Genomic DNA, 20158 nt, shown 5'->3' on the forward strand with positions numbered 1-20158 from the left:
CTCCCTCAGGCATGGCCCCTCCCCCACACCGCGCCCCCATCTCCCTCAGGCATGACCCCTCCCCCACACCGCGTCCCCTCCTCCCTCAGGCATGGCCCCTCCCCCACACCGCGCCCCCATCTCCCTCAGGCATGGCCCCTCCCCCACACCGCGTCCCCTCCTCCCTCAGGCATGGCCCCTCCCCCACACCGCGTCCCCTCCTCCCTCAGGCATGACCCCTCCCCCACACCGCGCCCCCATCTCCCTCAGGCATGACCCCTCCCCCACACCGCGTCCCCTCCTCCCTCAGGCATGGCCCCTCCCCCACACCGCGTCCCCTCCTCCCTCAGGCATGGCCCCTCCCCCACAGTGCCCCCCCTCAGGCATGGCCCCTCCCCTACACCGCGTCCCCTCCCCCCTCAGGCATGGCCCCTCCCCTACACCGCGTCCCCTCCCCCCCCAGGCATGGCCCCTCCCCCACGCCGCGCCCCCCCCAGGCATGGCCCCTCCCCCACACCCCGCCCATGAAGCAATGCCATAAACACAGAGTTAGTGACAGGGGAACTTGAGGATATGTGTAAATTCTTCACACAGTACAATGCTTTATGTCCCCCTCCTCAAAAGGATGCTTCTAGTTTCTGTGTCTGTCTTGGACTCTGGCATCCTTCCCCCATCTTTGGTGTCCTGGTTTTTACTTACTGAGGATCACTTTCTTACTCAAAGGCACAATACAAGTCCTCTTCTACCTCACAGCAAAAAAAGGTAATTTAAGTATTCATGTTATGCCTTGCTTTATTCGTCTCTACTAAAGTGTTGAACAACAAAGGTGATAGCATTCACTACACTGCACAGAACACTAGTGTTTTCCAAGAAGTACCATGACTGTAAGTTTTCTATTGATGCAGATTTCTTGTCGAACTTTTCAGTACAGCTGTGCTTTTCAAAGACATTTAAATAAGTTAAAGGCCCGTGAATGTCAATAGATTTTCAGCATACTAACTTCCTTAGATTGATTACTGGATCAGTTTCCCCGGTATAATGGATTCAGATGGTCGCTTCAAGTATTTGCAAAAGTTCTCCTGCAAATAAAATAGATAAGAGAATTGTGGTGAGAATTGAATTTGTAATGTAGTATTCTTAGCATGTTGTGAAAGACACATTTAGAAGAAAAATGTCATTGGATCAGATTCTCCTTTAATATGTGCATTTGGACACTTGAAATTTCTACATCTGAAATGTTAATTGACATAAGTGGAATTTCCAGAAGCAAAACAAACATAGTTCAGATAAATGCTCACACTGTAATCTAGGTTAACTAAATTTAAAGTAAATATTAGTAGAAATAAGCTTTGTCATTTTTTTAAACGTAAAGTTGAATACAAACCTCCCTCTATACATATATCTTTTCTGAAATATTATAAAGCAGAATTCTAGACATTTCATGATCTTGTGTACATTAAGACTTGACAGTTCAAAAAACCTTATAAAAGGCCTATTTCTGAGCGATCCAGAACAGTAGCAATTCCTTTTGTCTTCAACAGAAGTGTATCCTGGGATCAGGTTGATAGTGAGCTGCTAGGATACAGTCACAACAACTTTAACCTTTTTTGGAAGGACGGGAACCTTCTCCCATCATTCTTATTGATTATTGGAGGTATTCATCCATTCTTCCAATTCAAACCCATTTTGTCCATTTTATTAAGCATCTAACCTACCTAAAGTTCTACCATTAGATAGGAATATTCTAAAATCCATGTTCATAGAGTTATCCATGACTTACTGGAAAACCACAAGAACCTTCTTCATATCCATGTCCAGTGCAATTTTTTCCCCCATGCTCTGGGGCAGGATTATTGCATCGTCGAGATCGGCTCACCACACCTAAGCCACAAGAGATGGGGCAAGGAGTCCAGGATGCCCATGGAGACCACATCCCATCAACTGAGACAAAGAAAAGACAAGCATCATGACCAGTGCTTATCTACTTAATTTCTTTTTAATTTTTACCATATTTCAAGCATTGATGTTCAGGAAAGATAATTTCAGATGGGTTGTGGCAAATCTGGTCTGTTCATGCAAACCAAGTCTTTGGCCACTTTTTCATCTGGCAGCATAGTTATTATTCATAAAGTACTTGGACGGTACACCACAGTTTACAAAACATGAAAAATTTAGTAGCCATACCCTGAAAAACTTAGTCCAATTTGAACAAAAATAGGGACCAGCAGTTCACATGCAAGGAACTGCAGAGACTTGTGTGAATGAGGGACATGGAGGGTGTTACCCTCAACTGTTAAACAGTCTCTTTTGTCCTTCAGTCTGAACCCCCGCTCGCGGTGGGGGGGGGTCCCCACTTATTACTACTTAAATCCTACTGCTTCCACTGAATAAAATCATTTCTATTTTCTATCAAACGCAGTGTAAGCAGGGCTGGACTAAGGGGTGGGCTAGCCGGGCAGCTGCCCAGGGCACCAACCTACGGGGGGGCGCCCAGCTCCCGGCAGGCTGCAGTGGCCGCCCGGGGCGGGGGCCATGTTAACCCCCGCAGCACCGGCCAGGCCGCAGGGCCCTGCCTGGCCAGGCGCAGCCCACCCTGGGCAGCCCTGGGCTGCGCGCCATCGGTGGTGACCGGGCCGACTGGGCAGCGCATGTGCCATGCGTCTGCCCAAGCGCCCCAGTGGCGGGCCCGCGCATGTGTCGTGTGCCCGGAGGTGGGGCTGCACATCCCGGGGCGGGCCCACGCATGCGTTGTCAACCCGGAGGTGGGGCCGCACATCCCGGGGGTGGGCCTGCGCATGCGCCATGCACCCGGAGGCGGGGCCATGCGCCCCGGGGGCGGCGCTGCACAGCTGAGGCCCAGGGTGCCAAAATGTCTCAGGCTGGCCCTGAGTGTAAGTAATTGTTACCTGGGGGGGCAACCAATGTGCACATTCTCCCTTTAATTGTTAAAGGGGGCTTACTTAATTCTTTGGGGTTTGAACCCATCTGAGGATTGCTCTCTGAGGAGGCTGGGCCCTAAACTGCACTCTCCTTGGACCTGAAGTGGTTCAGCGTCTGTGCTGCTTCTCAGAGCTGGCCCAGTAGGACCGGGCGGTGAGGAGCCCCAGAGAGCGGGAAGGCGAGTGGCAGTGGCCATGTCAGCATCCTGGGAGGCTCTCCCGAAGGGTCGTCTGTGACCGCACCCTGTCACAATGTACACTTACTGATGGGAGAAGGAAGCAAAGGGAGCAGTTAGGAATGGGAGGAATTGTAGGGTGAAATGGGAGTAGAGTTGTGTTGGGAAGCAGAGCTCCAGAGACACTCCAGTTTGGTACTGAAGCATATACAGAAGCTCCTTCTTAGTCTCACTTGCATCTGATAATTTGGTGAAATGTTACAACATTGAAAAGAATTACTGTACCTGGGCATTTTTTGTTGCTGCACATAGTGACTTCCTCCTTTAACCCGGCACAGGGCAACCCTCCTCTGGAAGGAGCAGGGCTATTGCAAATCCGGATTCTTTTCTTGATTCCTGAACAGGTCTCAGAACAAACTGACCAGGGTGACCATTCTGACCACTGGCCATTCACTAGAGAAATGAAACAGAAACATTCTCACAGCTCTGAGCAAAATGGCAGACCCATATTTATTCAGACTTTTATCAGCAAACCAGCCTCGAATACACTGAGTCCCTACCCTGTCCTCAGCACAGCAAGCAGTCTCTGAGTTTATATCCAAGCTCCTTCTTCCTGGACTTGGCTTAAGTGGAAATTCAAAAGCAATAACATAACACTGATCTAACCTTTCCTATACATAATGCTGTGGTCAGCCACCCTGTTACACCAACACAACTGATCCTTATTTTATGGTGATTCGTGCTCTAAAGGGATAGAGAACTAAAAAGAAGCAGAGCTGCTGAGAACAACGGTGATTGCTATTCAGTCTGTTTTGGAGCAGGACATCCCAAATTCTGTTTCCCCTGCCAAATGGCACCGTTTAGCTGACAAGCTTTGCACAGGGAATAGAAATTGCACAGCAATCGGTATGCGTGTAGCTGTGGAAAAATGAATGAGTTCACACTCACTTGGGCATGGTTCTAGATTGGGACAACGCCTGAGATCAGTAGAAGGTCCCTCACAACGCATCCCACTCTCCGGATGGGTGCACAAGCGGATCCGCATCTGGTTCTGGAATCCACAAGTGACAGTACAGACAGACCACGGAGACCATGGGGACCATGTGCTTTTTGCTGCCAGTGGGAGGACAAAGATGAAGACATCAGCATGAGACACCCATGTAGTCTTCACCTCTTCCCAAACAGGTGTAAGGAACTAACAGGTAGTCTCGTCTCTTTACCTTTACAGTGAATGCCATTGCCAATAAACCCACTCTGACACACGCAGAAATAGGAGCCGACAGTATTCAAACAGCTGGCATCCCGATTACAATTATGGGTCCCTCTTGCACACTCATCAATATCTAGAATGGGGATAAAAACCTACACTCATTTTTTTTCCCATTTAAAATGCAATTATACAAGATTTGTATACATTACAGCTTTCTACAGCGCAGCAGTATTTGTACTTAGGCTCACCGGCATAGGGAAACAACTTCAGATGTTGTTTTGAGTCTGTCTTAACCCAGGCTCCCTTGTAGGAATGGGACTTAATTTCCATAAGCCTCCATCATTACAGGCCATCTTGATAGGCCAGAAAAAGGCCAGGCAGTAAGCCCTATCAAGAAGCCATTTCTGCATAGTGCTTTGCTCCCTGTAAGCCAGTGGGTCATGACCCAGTACTGAGTCCCAGAAAATCAGGCACTGGGTCACTTTGCTGTAGGGTGACCATGCTGTGCTCTAGAAGTGGTTAGCAACAGGTTCAGCTCCTAGGTGTGTGTGTGTGGGGGGGGGGGGGGAACGGGGACAGCTCCGGGGATCTACGTGCTGCCCCTACCCTGAGCACCAGTTCCCCACTCCTGTTGGCCAGCTCCTGGCCAATGGGAGCCGGGAGAGGCAGTGTCTGCTGGTGAGAATCACAGAATCCTAGGACTGGAAGGGACCTCAAGAGGTCATCGAGTCCAGTCCCCTGTCCCCCTGGCAGGACCAAATACTGTCTAGACCATCCCTGATAGACATTTATCTAACCTACTCTTAAATATCTCCAGAGATGGGGATTCCACAACCTCCCTAGGCAATTTATTCCAGTGTTTGACCACCCTGACAGGAACTTTTTCCTAATGTCCAACCTAAACCTCCCTTACTGCAGTTTAAACCCATTGCTTCTTGTTCTATCCTCAGAGGCCAAGATGAACAAGTTTTCTCCCTCCTCCTTATGACACCCTTTTAGATACCTGAAAACAGCTATCATGTCCCCCCTCAGTCTTCTCTTTTCTAAACTAAACAAACCCAGTTCTTTCAGCCTTCCTTCATAGGTCATGTTCTCTAGACCTTTAATCATTCTTGTTGCTCTTCTCTGAATCCTCTCCAATTTCTCCACATCTTTCTTGAAATGCAGTGCCCAGAACTGGACACAATACTCCAACTGAGGCCTAACCAGCACAGAGTAGAGCGGAAGAATGACTTCTCGTGTCTTGCTCACAACACACCTGTTAATGCATCCTAGAATCATGTTTGCTTATTTTGCAACAGCATCACAATGCTGACTCATATTCAGCTTGTGGTCCACTATAACCCCTAGATCCCTTTCTGCCATACTCCTACCTAGACAGTCGCTTCCCATTCTGTATGTGTGAAACTGATTGTTCCTTCCTAAGTGGAGCACTTTGCATTTGTCTTTATTAAACTTCATCCTATTTATCTCAGATCATTTCTCCAATTTGTCCAGGTCATTTTGAATTATGACCCTATCCTCCAGATTAGTCGCAACCCCTCCCAGCTTGGTATAATCTGCAAACTTAATAAATGTACTTTCTATGCCAATATCTAAATCGTTGATGAAGATATTGAACAGAGCTAGTCCCAAAACAGACCCCTGTGGAACCCCACTTGTTATACCTTTCCAGCAGGATTGTGAACCATTAATAACTACTCTCTGAGAATGGTTATCCAGCCAGTTATGCACCCACCTTATAGTAGCCCCATCTAAGTTGTATTTGCCTAGTTTATTGATAAGAATATCATGCGAGACCGTATCAAACGCCTTACTAAAGTCTAGGTATACCACATCCACTGCTTCTCCCTTATCCACAAGACTCATTATCCTATCAAAGAAAGCAATCAGATTGGTTTGACATGATTTATTCTTTACAAATCCATGCTGGCTGTTCCCTATCACCTTGCCACCTTCCAAGTGTTTACAGATGATTTCCTTAATTACTTGCTCCATTATCTTCCCTGGCACAGAGAACAGCGCACAAAGGTGCTTGCACACATCTGCCTCGGAGCAGAACCTGCTGCTGGCCACTTCTGGGGCACAGCGTGGTCTGTGGTGCGAGGAGAAGCAGGAAACCTGCGTTAGTACCCCTGCAGCACTGCTAACTGAGAGTTGCTGGAAGTAAGCCTGTGCCCCAATCTCCTGCCTCAGCCCTGAGCCCCCTCTCTCATTCCTGGCCTCATCCCATAGCCTGCTTTCCAGGCACAAGATATAATTATGTCAGGTCACAGCATCAACAGTTTTCTTCAGTTGGGTCACAAGAAAAAAAGTATGAAAACCGCTGCTGTAAATCACAGCCATAGCCTTCTCTTTACCTGCTTATTTATACAGGCTTTGAAAAACGGACTTGCTTCTAAACTTACTGTTCAGAGTGTATTAGTTGACGAGCTAACACAGTTTTAAAAAAGCCCCGCAAGCTTACATTTTCTTTACCTACACAGCTGTATAGTCCATCTCCCTCAAATCCGTGTGGACAACGACAAATGTATGATCCGTGTATATTGATACATTCAGCCTCAGGCAAGCACTTCATAGGCATTCCTTCCACACACTCATCTAAATCTTTAAGCAGAAAGAGGGAAATGTGCTTAAGTTTAAACAACAGATTTAGCTAATTATAACCGAGTCACAATTTTCAACTGGGAGCACAATGGATACACTTCACAACAGTGCACATGAACTCAGCAGGCCCACACAAATTCACATTTGTGTGCACAAAATGATATTTGCTGCTGTACTATATATTAATAGTGCACTCAAATGCTACTCCTAAGTAAAAAGCTGGGTCTTTGCTGGTCTCAACTAGAACAGTCTGTTGAGCAATTAAAGAATACAGCCCATGGCTTGGTGTCTGTTCATGAGACATGGGGTAGTTCATTTGATTGTCATAGTTTTAATGCTGCTCTAGCAATCAACTTCATTAATTTGAATAATGCTCCATGACCATTCTGTCTGTTGCTCATGTAACCAGCTCTTGTGTGAGCACTAACGAGAGAGCCACCTACATTTGGACGGAATTCCTGCAAATTGCTCGCAACAAAACACAGAAGAGTCGTCACATCAGATTACTAGTCCAGTGTTCCATTCTCCCTGCCATTGGTTTATCGAGACTATCGTACTATGACCAATGCTTGGGCATCTTCTTTTGCCTTTATTGTAACAGTGCAAATATGCACGAGGGAAAAACTTGCTTAACCTCCACAAATAGAAGATGCCCCAAAGCATGACTTGTTTACTTTTCTGCCTTAGGCTCTGATTGAAAATCATACTATTAGACCAAAATGGGTCTTGTCTTTTTAAAAACTTTACCCTCTACTATTAACAGCATGAAAGAGAGAGGGCCTTTCTCAGAGTGCATATCATGGTTGCACTATCACCCTTTTTTGCACCTGCAGTATTTGCATATCGGACATTTTTTTAAATCACAATAATACAGAATTCAAGCCAGCCATGGAAGGGAATGTTGACAAAACCCATCTTTTCTGGAATTAACTTTAGATTTCCTTCACATGCTGCAGAGTGTAAATTGCCTGGGGACTGTGGCTGGTTCTTTGGGACCGAAAAGACCCGTTCGGGATAGGTGAGATTGGGCTCTATAATCCCTCATGTGTGTGCAGGCCCGGGGCTGATTGTGGCACAGAGGGAGCTGGGATGTCAGAAAGGTTTTGCTCGTGAGGCTTCGGGTTGGCCAGATAGGCATCTGGAGCGCTCGGTGTGACTAGTATGTGGCCTATTTGAAAGGTCTCCAGTCTGGGGCTATAAGGAGCCCCAAGTTTTAGCAATTCACCCTGAGTGGACGCCTTCAGCTGTGGCCAGACCCGGCCTGGTCTGTCACAGCATTTAACAGAACTCGTTGTATCTAATGAGTGAATCATTTTACTCTGATCCTCACTTGGAGACACCCCTTTAGAAATACGACACTACTTTTAGAATAGAAGCTTAAAACGCTAGCCAAATCATTCAAATATGCAGTTTTAGAGTCATTAATGAAGAACTTTCTTTGTCAGGGCTGGGTAACAAGACATGTATCATTTGATGATTCCCTGTCCTGTTCATTCCCTCTAGGGCACCTGGCATTGGCCACTGTCAGAGGACAGGACAGTGGACTACATGGGCATTTGGTCTGACCCAGTGTGTTCTAATTCTGTGTTATTTTTATAACACGTTCTGAAATGGATGCTTCAAACTTGACACACCCTTCTCCATCTTTCATTCTTTTCAATGAGGCAAGCAGCATTTTGCTCTTACATGCGAATCCTTTACATGCGAATCCTGTTGTTCCTAAGCTTCTGAATGGCTTCAGGAATATCATGAATGTCTCAGCGGCTGTTATGTGATGCTTAAATTATGAGAAAATGCTCCAAGAAGCAGAGTGCATAAATATTTACCAATGCAGTGTACGCCATTCCCTTCAAATCCTGGGTTACAGTGGCAATTCTTTTCACTCCGAGTTCCATTGCACATTTTGCTAATATCTGGTGGGGAGGAGAGGGAAATGCACATGTGATACAAATAAACAGGAGCCTGGCCAAATAAAGTAACAGATCTATTTAATCATTTCACTTTATTCAAGTAAAAAAAACATAGTTGCCTTTTATAGTAAACATGGTGGGTATTCATTCATTCGTAGACTCAGATTTTAAGGCTTGAATGGATGATTAGATCATCTAGACTTACTTTCTAGATAGCACAAGCCATAGAATTGTACCCAATTACACTTTCATTGAACCCAATAACTTGTGCTTGACTGAAGTCTAAGGCATATCTCCCAGAAAAGCATCTGGTCTTGAGGTAAAGTCATTAAGAAATAGAGAATTTACCACTTTGTCGGTAGTTTGTGCCAATGGTTAATCACCCTCACTGTTAAAAATGTGTGCCTTGTTTCTTATTTGAATTTATCATGCCTTTAACTTCCAGCCAATGACTCTTATTATGCTTTTTTCTGCTAGGTTATTGGGCTGGTATTTTTCCCTTACAAAGGCATGGCTATACTGCAGTGAAGTCACTTTTCAATCTTCTTGATGAAAAACTACACAGATCACATTCTTAAATCTCTAATTGTAAGGAATCTGCTCCAGCACTCAAATTATTTTTGTGACTCTCTTTCTGCGTCCTATGCAATTTTTCAGCATCCTTTTAAAAATGTGAAAAACCTCATTGAGAGTTTTAGTGAACAGTTAATTTCACTCATATGTTAAAAAGCATGGTCAAGCAGAACTGACTTATATATACATATCTGCATATAAAATAATAATTTAAATAAAAAGGTGGTTTTACCACAACTAACATTAATAGAGTGATTAATGATTTTTTTTTTAAATTGCATTGGCTGATTCAGTGGCACCAGCTGTCTAAATAAAAAGGTAGAGATGACATGGAAGTCAAATCCTGATGAAAGCATACTAAGGATAATGCACCACAAATTTAAAAACACTCAGTACCCTTCTTTATGAAGAAGAGCCTCTGGGCTACCATAACCCTTCCAGGAACATCAGGGGTGAAATCATAGACAAGAGCTCGGATGTAACCAAATTCACTATTCCTGAGAGAAGGTAAAACAGAAAGGAAATGAGAATCCTCGATTTCCCATTCAGGTTGTTCTACTGAAGGTTTCTTTACAGACCTCACTCTGGGCACAGGTTTCCAGCTGGATGAGCAGGGAAGGGGATTACTCAGACATTGCATTGATTTTGTCTCCCCTCAGACCACCAGCAACTGGAAGATAACTTAGGAAGAGGAGGGGAAAAGTACAGAGGGAAGAAATAGAAGGAAAGGGGAAGTAGAGGTGATGGACGATGAGGGGGATCAAAATTCAGAGATGTGCTCTGTTTTATGACAGCTGCCAAACCCTTGATGGCTATTTTTCTTATGGACTCAGTTCACAGTTGCACAGTATTTCTTTTTCTCTACATCTATTTCTATTTCTAATCATTTATTAAATAATATTTTGCAGCAAAGTATTAAGAACAGCACTAAGTGATCATAATTTCATCAGTCCATGTGGCTTATTCTCTGCTCTTTGTGGATACTAACCCACTGCTGGAGTGCATGTGGCGAGGAGGGACTATTAGAAGGTTATAAAAATCAGGAATGGTGGGGAGAAAGTGAATAAGGCAGTGTTATTTATCCTTTCATATAACACACAAACCAGGGGTCACCCAATGAAATTAATAGGCATAAGGTTTAAAACAAACATGAAGAAGTACTTCTTCACAACACAAATGTTTAACTTGTGGAACTCTTTGCCAGGGGATGTTATGAAGGGCAAAAGAATGAGATAGGTTCATGAAGGATAGGTCCATCAGTGGCTATTCAGCAAGGGGGTCAGGGATGCAACCCTCTGCTCTGCATTTCTCTGAAACACTGACGGCCAGAAACGGGGACTGGAATGGATCACTTAAATTGGCTTGTTCCTGCTGACGCATCTGGCATGGGCCAGTGCCAGAAAACAGGAGACTGGGCTAGATGGACCACTGGTCTGACCCACAATGGTCGTTCTTATTGTTTTTATGAAGATGCATTATTCCTGGACACGGAGAAGGAAACAAACAACCTTCAGTTTACAGGCTGAAAGAACAGCAGATTACAATCATACTTTACTCCTTTAATCTCAATCCCCTCCGTCCCATTGGCCAGCACAACAGCATTGGTGCCAAACAGCGTCATGGGTGAAGGCTCCTTAGTCCATTTTATAAAGCTGGAAGGAGACACCTGAAGATACTGGGGCAGCTGGATGGTAACAGTGTCTCCTTCTAGAAACTCTCCAACCTCTAAAAGAGACAAGCACAAAGCCAGAGAACAAGATCACTAAACGTTCATGATGGTTCCTAAAAACCGGTCATTGGGTCCTAAAGTTTTTTAGCAAATAAACCAGGCCACGTATGCCTCCAGGAAAGTAACAAACAACTGAATGAAACATCTTGGATTTATGCTTCAGTCAAAGTGTGATAAATATCTCTGTGTTGTTGGAAATAAATACATGTGAAGGTCCTGGAGACTCTACTGTATTGTGTCAGTGTTCACTGGCAGATTCTTTGTGTGCCAGGTGTATTTGGATCTTTAATGATCTGTAACATACAAGCATCTAAACAGGGTGTGACAGAGGAAGCCAACTTTTTTTTATAATGTATCCTTGCACAAATAGTCATGTGGCTGTAGAGAGAATTAAAATAAATTAATAAGTAGCACGAATTTAACATCATATAATGCAGTAAAGAAGCAAAACCATATGCTGTATATAAATCAGACTTCAGCTCCTGTCTCCAATATCAGATCTTGTTGGATATGAAAGTCTAAAATCAAAACTGAATGAAGAATACAGCTGAATAAATGGGGATCACTGTAGATAAAGTGATACCTTTACAGAAAGAGGTGCAGTTTTACTATTTTTTTGCAGGGGAGAAAGAGTCCTACAGACATCCTCTGTAGGCCCTTGTCTACACTAGGGCTTTATTTCAAAATAACACCCCCTTAGGTAGAGTGCCCACACTACGAAACCCGTTATTTTGAAATAACAGGCCGCTTATTTCAAAATCTGTACTCCTGCTTTCCTGAGGGAATAATGCTAATTTCAGAATAGTTATGTCAAAATAGCATTAGTGTGAACACTCCGGTGCTGCTATTTTGGAATAACTACTCTCCAGAGTAATTCAAATTAATTACTCCTTAGCAGTGTGCCCTCTAAGCTGTGGGGCAGTACAGCATCACAGATAATTAATCAGCCCCACCCAGTCAGAGGCTCAAGGCGCTCTCCACTGAGCTGACTGACTGGTACGGGCTGATTAATCACCTGTGAAGCTGTGCTGCTTTACAGCTTAGAGGGAACCCTGCTCCCCAGTGCTTCTTGAGGCTCTAATTCAAGGTATAGCATCCACATTAATGGAGCCTGCTTTGGACTAATTTCAAGGCTTCCCCGTAGTGTGGACATGCTATTTCGATGTTGTTATTTCGGGAGTTATTAAATCAATTTTAGTTATTTCGAAATAGTTTCCTAGTGAGGACATGCCCTCGGTGATCATAGAGGAAAAAAGTATATTAAAATGTTTCAGGAAACATGGGATTATTGCTAATCCTGAATACTAAAGGCTCAGCTCAGGAATATGTCACACTGTATGAATTAACAGTTGGTATTAGCACAGGTCAGCTGTTTATTATAAAACGGGTGCTGACACAGATGAATGCCAAGGGGCCAATCCATTCTCATTTAAGCGGGTGTATACCGATGTAACTGTCACTGCAAAGGACCATAGATATTTCTGGTTTTATAAAAATGCTAACGATCAGCTATGCAGGGTGGGGAATAGAAATCAGTCCTCATTTGACAAAGATTTTCACACTGACTCTAAAAGCATGGCAAAGTTTTCTAATGTTAACAGCCGAAGCAGTTTCCATTTCTTACCTATTGGCATTCTTTCCAGGACGAAAAAGTATCTCAAGTGGGAAGGATTTAACATCTGAAAGTCTGTGAAATCATAGGCTTCAATCGCTGCCTGTTTGTCGGGTAAGGCTTCTGCTTGGATTTCAGCCCAGAACATGTTTGGGTAAAAATCATCCTCTTCAATGGAAAACAGCGTTAGAGCCAGACTGCTGTTGACCAGAGCCATCTTTGGGGACAAGTTATTAGCTGGTGTCAGTCTCCTTCGATAACTGCAAAGAAATAGCTCTTGTAACCAAATGGAATTTTTTGGCTGAGATCAATTGTAAAATCATTGTCATACTGGGTACACCCTAGATTTGAGGGCAGACTATCTTCTGCCCATGCTGGGGGCAATAGAAATGGTGAATGTGTTTTCTAGGTCTTTACGCTCGATTTTTGTCAATTCTCACTGACATCAGTGGAAGCGCTTCACATTGAATGCAAGTAAAACACTGTGGGCTACATCCTCTGTACTTTAAATGGGCAGAGGATTCCCATATCTTGACCTACAGAAATACTCTGTTTGCCAGTGTGACAACAGTTACTCCTGCCTCTCCCCTCCCCCAAGACTGGGGTAGGCCAGGGTCACATCAGGAATGTGGGGGAATGAAGAAGTGGAACATGCTTTGATGAACCTGGCCAGCAGGATGGGTCCTTAGGGACATTCTTCACTGATGTAATTTAACCATCCAGCTGGAGGCAGGGTAACCAGATTTTACAGGGACAGTCTTGATATCTGAAGCTTCTTCTTATATAGGTGCTGTGACGGAGTGGCCCCGCCCCGCACTCAAGCCCAGGGAAACCACCTGGCGCAGGGGGCGGAGAGGGTCCCACCCACGCAGTCCTGCTGGGCATGCTCCCAGGGGAGCCAAGGTACAAAAGGCTGCAGGCCTGCTCAGAAGAGGCAGACCGCCCTCGGAGCCGGAGCTAGCGCCCAACCTCCTGAGTCGCAGACCCGGCCGCCAGAGAGGGAGTCGCTAGGGCCGTTGAACACGCCGCTGCGAGGCCCAAGCCGGGCTTGACCCCAACGATGGAGCCGCCAACCCCCCACGACCCAGGCACCGGAGTGGCCACCACCAACCCCGACGCTGACTGGGGAAGTGCTACTACCGCCACCCGACTCACGCCAACAGGGGGGACCGCGACGGGCCAGGGGAAGCGACTCAGGGCAGGGAGCTGGAAAAGCCCGGAGAGCTCGGCGTGTTGCGGGGAGGAACCCCCGCCGAGCCAGTGGTGGGAGCTGCCGCCACTGATAGGGCCCTGGGTCTGGGCCCAGGGGAGAGGGAGGGCCCGGGCCCCCCTACCCCTCCTGCCCTGAACCCCGGCGAGGGGGAGGGGCGCGGCTGAAGGACTAGGTCTCAGAGCCTGCATACAAAGGGCTAGGCCAGTGGGCCGTATTTCCCCTAATACAGGGGCAGCGTACTGCGAGACTAGGCCCGAGAACTCTAAAATATGCCCCGGATATGGGCAGCACCCCTCGAGGAGGAGATTGCCCCCCAACAGTGCCTATTACCTCCCACCCCTGTTCTGATTCACACTTGCTATCTGGTCACCTTAGCTAGAGGCTAGTTGCTCCTCTCTCCAATATCATTGGCCCCAAAAGTGGTCTGAAGCTATCTGTGTGTTTTTTTCCTCACCCCTACGTGCAAAACTGTTTTATTCTACCACGTCTGGGGATCTGGCCCTGTATATGTAAGTGTGCTTGTAACAAGCCTTCCCACTAACACATTTTTACAGCGATCAGTAATGGGTCTCTGAGCAAATTTCTGGACACCCTGACTGATAACTGAAACACTCAAAAACTAGCTGCAGATAAACACTCTTTAAAAATCTCTAAGCTTATGCTCTGGAACTTCAAATACAGGATAGTTATGTACCAGTGTTCCCAGCCTCACTCACTGCATAAACTACTCATGCCAATGACTGATAGCAATTTATGTGAGACAAAGTGGATGAGGTAATGTCTTTTATTATTACCTCACCCAGCCTGTGTCTCTAAGGGTATGTCTACACTAGCCCCCTAGATCAGTCTAGGCAGGCTAATGAGGGCGACCGAAATTGCAAATCAAGCCTGGGATTTAAATATCCCGCACTTGATTTGCATGTTCCTAGCCGGTCGCCATTTTTAGAAATTGACTAGCCTGAAGTAACTGCCCACATCTACATGTGGCAGTGAAATGGGATTCCGATTTAAAGCCCCTAAATCAAATTAGCTGGTAAACCTCATTGCAGGAGGAATACCAGCTAATTCGAGTTAGGACTTTAAATCGGAATCCCGTTTCACTGCTGCGTGTAGACGTGGGCAGTTACTTCGGGCTAGTCAATTTCTAAAAATGGCGACCGGCCAGGAACATGCAAATCAAGTGCGGGATATTTAAATCCCGGGCTTGATTTGCAATTTCGGTCGCCCTCATTAGCCTCCCTAGATCGATCTAGGGGGCTAGTGTAGATGTACCCTAATATCCTTGGGCTCACAGGGCTACACCACTTCATACACTAATTTCAGTAACCCTCAAGTGTCCTCTAGTGTTAAAAGTGATATATCAATGAAATTAAGAGAATTCAAGATCTCAGAGGGGTAGCCATGTTAGTCTGTAACTTTAAAAACAATGAGCAGTCCTGTAGAAACTTAGAAACGTAGACACTAAGGGGTGTGTCTAGACTACATGGCTCCGTCGACGGAGCCATGTAAATGAGTTTACTCGGCAAAGGGAAATGAAGGGGCGATTTAAATAATCACCGCTTCATTTACATCAAAATGGCCACCGTGCTGTGCTGATCAGCTGTTTGTCGGCATAGCGCGGCAGTCTAGACGGGGATCTGACGACCCCAGAACCCTTCATCGGCAGATCCTTCATGCCTCGTGAAATGAGGCTTACAGGATCTGCCAACGAAGGGTTCTGGGGTCGGCAGATCCCCCTCTAGACTGCTGCGCTATGCCGACAAACAGCTGATCGGCACAGCACGGTGGCCATTTTGATGTAAATGAAGCGGCGATTATTTAAATTGCCCCTTCATTTCCCTTTGCCGAGTAAACTCATCTACATGGCTCCATTGACAGAGCCATGTAGTCTAGACACACCCTAAGGGTAAGGCTAGACTACACCGTTTTTCCCAGGATACTTCCAGTATCCCAGAAGAACTGTTCCACATCCAGGGAACGCGTTTGCTCTTCCGCTTTTTTTGTAGGAAAAGCCTCTTTCAACAAAAGAATCAGAAAAAGCTATGCAAAATGCAGGGAGCATTTTGTGTAGCTTTTTCCAAAAAACTTGTGTAGTCTAGCTGCACCCTAACACATTTATTAGGTCATGAGCTTTCATAAGTAAAATCCACCTCATCAAATGAGTTGGAGTGGAAATCAGAATATCTAACATATATAGCAGCATATATAACACCAAAAGGAGTTACTTGTCAATTGTAGGACCAATGTTAATGAAGCTAATTAAGTCACGGTGGATGTGGAGATAGCATTTAATGTGGAGATGCAAGTAGCAAAGACGGGGAAATTGTGAGAGGCAATTCAGGTTTTGCCAAAGCTCAGGAAAGTGGTTACAAACATTGCTAAAACTAGTGTCCTGAACCTGCTTGTTAAGCTATCCACAGTGCAGTTTTGCAGCCTCCAGCTGTAAGGGTGACAACAGCAGTATAGCTAATGGGGATTTAGGAAGAAAGAAAAATATTATACAGCCATTCCCTTCCCTCCCCCTATCTGTTCCAGAGGATTCTTCTATGTATTATGCCATTTGCCCCATATTTGCAATGCTTCCAGGCTTCTGTGTAAACACCCTCTTAGGGAAACTGCCTCTTAGGGAAACTACTATTTCTGTTCAGACACGTGGGGAAGAAATCAAAGGGTTGGAGAATAAAAACTCTGAAATGAACCAGATGCCAGCAGACTTACCAATTCAATTTTTCTTCCCACTTCTAAAGAAAAAGTTTAGATCTAGTGTTTAAAAAGGGGAAAATATTCCTTAGATCATTTGCAACCTAAGATTTGCTGTCAGTCCCCTCCCTGCTAAAAATGTTTGTTGATTTTTCATTCCATTTTTTCTGCCAGCAAATAAGTCTCAGTTGACACTCAGTCGCAGTTCCTAACACCACAATGGGCCCTGGCAACCAGGAACAACATGGAAAACTCTTGCTCAACTATTTCAACGGTGGTCTGGAGCATGGACTTAGTTGTACAGATAGTTCGGCTCTGGAATGGGTTTCCAAGTGAGGTTGTGGAATCCTTATCGTCACTGAAGGTTTTTAAGAACAGGTTGGACAAACTCCTGTGAGGGATGGTCTAGGTTTACTTGGTACTGCTACAGCACAGGGGTTGGATTAGGTAATCTCTCAAGGTCCCTTCCTATATTGTTGTGATTCTTCTTATTTTATCCAAACTGATCCCCAGCATACCTAAGAGTGACATCACACCTGTGAAATTGGAGAAGTTCCTGTAATAAGCACTATATGAGACAAGCTTCTAGTATGTGTAATAGAATACATCACCCAGAACACTGTGAAATCTGCATTATTCCCAACATACCTGTGGAACTTCGCTCCTTGGGCTGAGTAGAATTTGTACCATTTTATCGTATGAGGTTGGTGGTTCCCAGCAATAGAGACCCTGAAAGTGACTGTTTGGGCTCCAGTTATTACTTTGATCAGACAAACCTGCTCTCCAAAGCCATCACAAGCAGATCTATTGAAAGCCGTTATGCTGACACCAGGCTCTAGAAAGGAAAACAACAAAAATCTTTGTCTGCTTTAAAATCATGGAACCTGCCCTTGTTCATGGTGGTTATCTTAGCGAATCAGGACTGGTAGCAGATGCCAAAAATCAGTCTCCATTCCAGCCATATTGCCTGTGTTGTTCCACTGCTGCTGCTGCTCTCTGGACACAGAAAAGGACACACATAGGAAGCTCCACAATTCCCCTTGCAATAGCAGCAGTAGCAGCTTCCTCCAAGCACAGGAAGCTCACTGGGAGAGGGGGGAGAAGTTGTTCATATCTGGATGGATTGGTCTGTCCTTCTAAAGTGTGCTCTATTCTGTGTCTTACTGTACAGCACTTTGCTTACCTGCAATAATATAATACTTTGTGCATCTTTAGTTCTTTCCATGGAAGGATCTCAATACAACAAAAAGGGATACAATGAGGAGGGCTAGCTCAGTGGTTTAAGTATTGACCTGCTAAGCAGCCCAGGGTTGGGAGTTCAATCTTTGTGGAGGCCATTTGGGGTAAAAATTTGTCAGGGATGGTACTTGGTCCTGCTGTGAAGGCAGGGGACTGGACTCAATGACCTTTCAAGGTCCCTTCCAGTTCAGGAGATAGGCAATCTCCATTAATCTAATTTAGAATAAGCCCTAGTTAATTGCTATAGGACCTCTGTGAGATAAACAGGCATTATTACACTAGTATATAGATAAGCCAGTTAAGGCACATGGAGGTAATGCAATTTGGTCAAGATGAGTTAATGGCCTGCTGAAAGGAGATCCCCTGAACAGGCTGTCAAGAGGCTAAGCTGTCACTTGCCTTGACAGTAATTAGTGCCATCGCCCTCATATCCTGGCAGACATTGGCAATAAAAATCGGTTGTCACTTCATCCAGCTGACAAATGGCCTTTGGATGACACTGGATTCCCCTTGTCCTGCATTCCTTCTTGTATGGATCTGGAAAGAAAGATTGTTTACAATCACAGAACTGAAGGGCTGCATGGGCCCTCCTTGAGTCCACCTTTCCTCTGCTCATCAACACTATGCACAGCTGATAGGGTAACTTCATCAAAAAAGTCCCAGATGGCCTGTTCCACTGAAATTAATGGCTTTGGACCAGGCTATTAAAGCTTGGGAGAGGCCCAGATGGAAATCTGGAAATGGAATCTCCAGCACACATTGGTAATGTGATTTTCTTTTAAAAAGGATCAGTCCAGGGGTTTATTTCCTTTGGGTTTCTTTGCAAAAATAAATATTTGAAATTGAACAAAATCTAGATTCTGGATGAAGAAACTAATTGCACATGAATTAATATGGTTCAGTGTTTTCCACTTGTGTGTGAAATCTTCATATACAGCTGGGCTACATCTAGACTGGCACGATTTTCTGCAAATGCTTTTAACGGAAAAATTTTCCGTTAAAAGCATTTGCAGAAAAGAGCATCTAGATTGGCACGGACACTTTTCCGTAAAAGCACTTTTTGCGGAAAAGCGTCCGTGCCAATCTAGACGCGCTTTTGCGCAAAACAAATCTGAGCTGTCTACACTGGCCCTTTTGCGCAAAAGCTTTTGCCCAAAAGGACTTTTGCCCAAACGGGAGCAGCATCGTATGTCCGCAAGAAGCACTGATTTTTTACATGAGATCGTCAGCGTTCTTGTGGAAATTCAAGCGGCCAGTGTAGACAGCTGGCAAGTTTTTCCGCAAAAGCAGCTGCTTTTGTGGAAAAACGTGCCAGTCTAGAAACAGCCCTGTGGCATTAGAGGAGACATTTGATCAGCCTTTGGACAGATTTTTGCATTCTGGAAATCTAGCAGTTCAGCAGGAGCTTTTACACAGCTTGGTAGTAACATGCCCCCCATCCGATTCTAATGTAGCATTGGGAGAATATCAGTACTTGCAGAAACAGAACAGATTGGGCAATGGTTAAAATATCCCTTCTGACTCTAGGCTCCAGATTTACCCAGGTTTACGATTTACCTCGGGGTGTGAAGGAGCCGGATCTTTACCCAAAGTGGCAGCTGCCAATTTGTGTCTAATGCTCCCTGTTAATGAATCACTCACCCTGGGTTCCGCGCCGCAGTTGGGTTGTTAATAATGGCAGGAGGATGAACCACTTGCCCAGCATTTTCAGTGCGGTCCCGGCTTGGTGTAAATCACATCTCGCCGCCGCAGGTGGAGCTAGCAGATGCCCAGGCGCAAACCTACCCGTCCCGCGGGGAGAGCAGCCCAGAGAGCCATGCGGCCCCGGGCTGGGCTCTGGCGAGTGCGGTCCCGGAGCCAGCGGCCGGGCGGAGGCGGGTCTGTTTCGGTTCAAAACGCGCCCAGGGTTCTGATTCCAAGCGGCAGGGAGCCGGGCCCGGCGCCGCCCGCCGAGCGCTGTCCGCCCGCCGCGGTGCTGAAGCGCCCCCCGCTCCCCCGCCGCTTGCCCGGAGCCCTGGTCCCGCTGCCCGCGGCCCGCGCACCCCGCCCTCGTGCGCGCTGCCCCCGGGCGGGACTGACCCCGCTTCGCGCAGCGCCCATCGGCAGAGCAGCGGGAGACCCGGGCTCAGCCCCCCCTGCGCGGGGGATCAAGGCTTTGACCGAGGGGTCCCCCCCAGCGGGCTCTGAGCACTGGGCATCGTGGGGGCGGACGCCCGCGCTGGGAGAGCGGCCCCGCGATCCGGAGTCAGTCCGGCTCTGGCCAGTGCGCAC

At 46.0% G+C, this 20158-nt stretch overlaps 1 protein-coding gene and 1 long non-coding RNA gene across 4 annotated transcripts; one reads left to right on the forward strand and one right to left on the reverse strand.

The window, feature by feature from the left end:
• The first annotated feature begins 496 nt into the window (after positions 1–496).
• Positions 497–14809, forward strand: LOC142819408 (uncharacterized). The gene is made up of 3 exons (XR_012897285.1): positions 497–741; positions 12767–12849; positions 13523–14809. It is a non-coding gene; the product is annotated as an uncharacterized LOC142819408 (long non-coding RNA).
• Positions 754–19901, reverse strand: LOC102458689 (uncharacterized). 3 transcript variants are annotated; one of them, XM_075906373.1, is made up of 13 exons: positions 19529–19901; positions 18287–18424; positions 17297–17483; positions 12748–12995; positions 10945–11119; positions 9791–9891; positions 8738–8824; positions 6783–6911; positions 4315–4437; positions 4043–4207; positions 3380–3547; positions 1760–1920; positions 754–1058 (listed from the first exon to the last, which is right to left on the reverse strand). In XM_075906373.1, the coding sequence occupies exons 1-13, from the start codon at positions 19590–19592 to the stop codon at positions 993–995; spliced, it is 1812 nt and encodes a 603-aa protein (XP_075762488.1). In that variant the 5' UTR covers positions 19593–19901; the 3' UTR covers positions 754–992. The 3 variants fall into 3 exon arrangements, with proteins under 3 accessions (XP_075762488.1, XP_075762490.1, XP_075762489.1); XM_075906375.1 differs by lacking the exon at positions 4315–4437; XM_075906374.1 differs by lacking the exon at positions 9791–9891 and having other exon boundaries at positions 10937–11119.
• Positions 19902–20158: the final 257 nt, after the last annotated feature.

Source organism: Pelodiscus sinensis, chromosome 23 (assembly GCF_049634645.1).
Source record: "Pelodiscus sinensis isolate JC-2024 chromosome 23, ASM4963464v1, whole genome shotgun sequence".
Classification (NCBI taxonomy): Eukaryota; Metazoa; Chordata; order Testudines; family Trionychidae; genus Pelodiscus; species Pelodiscus sinensis.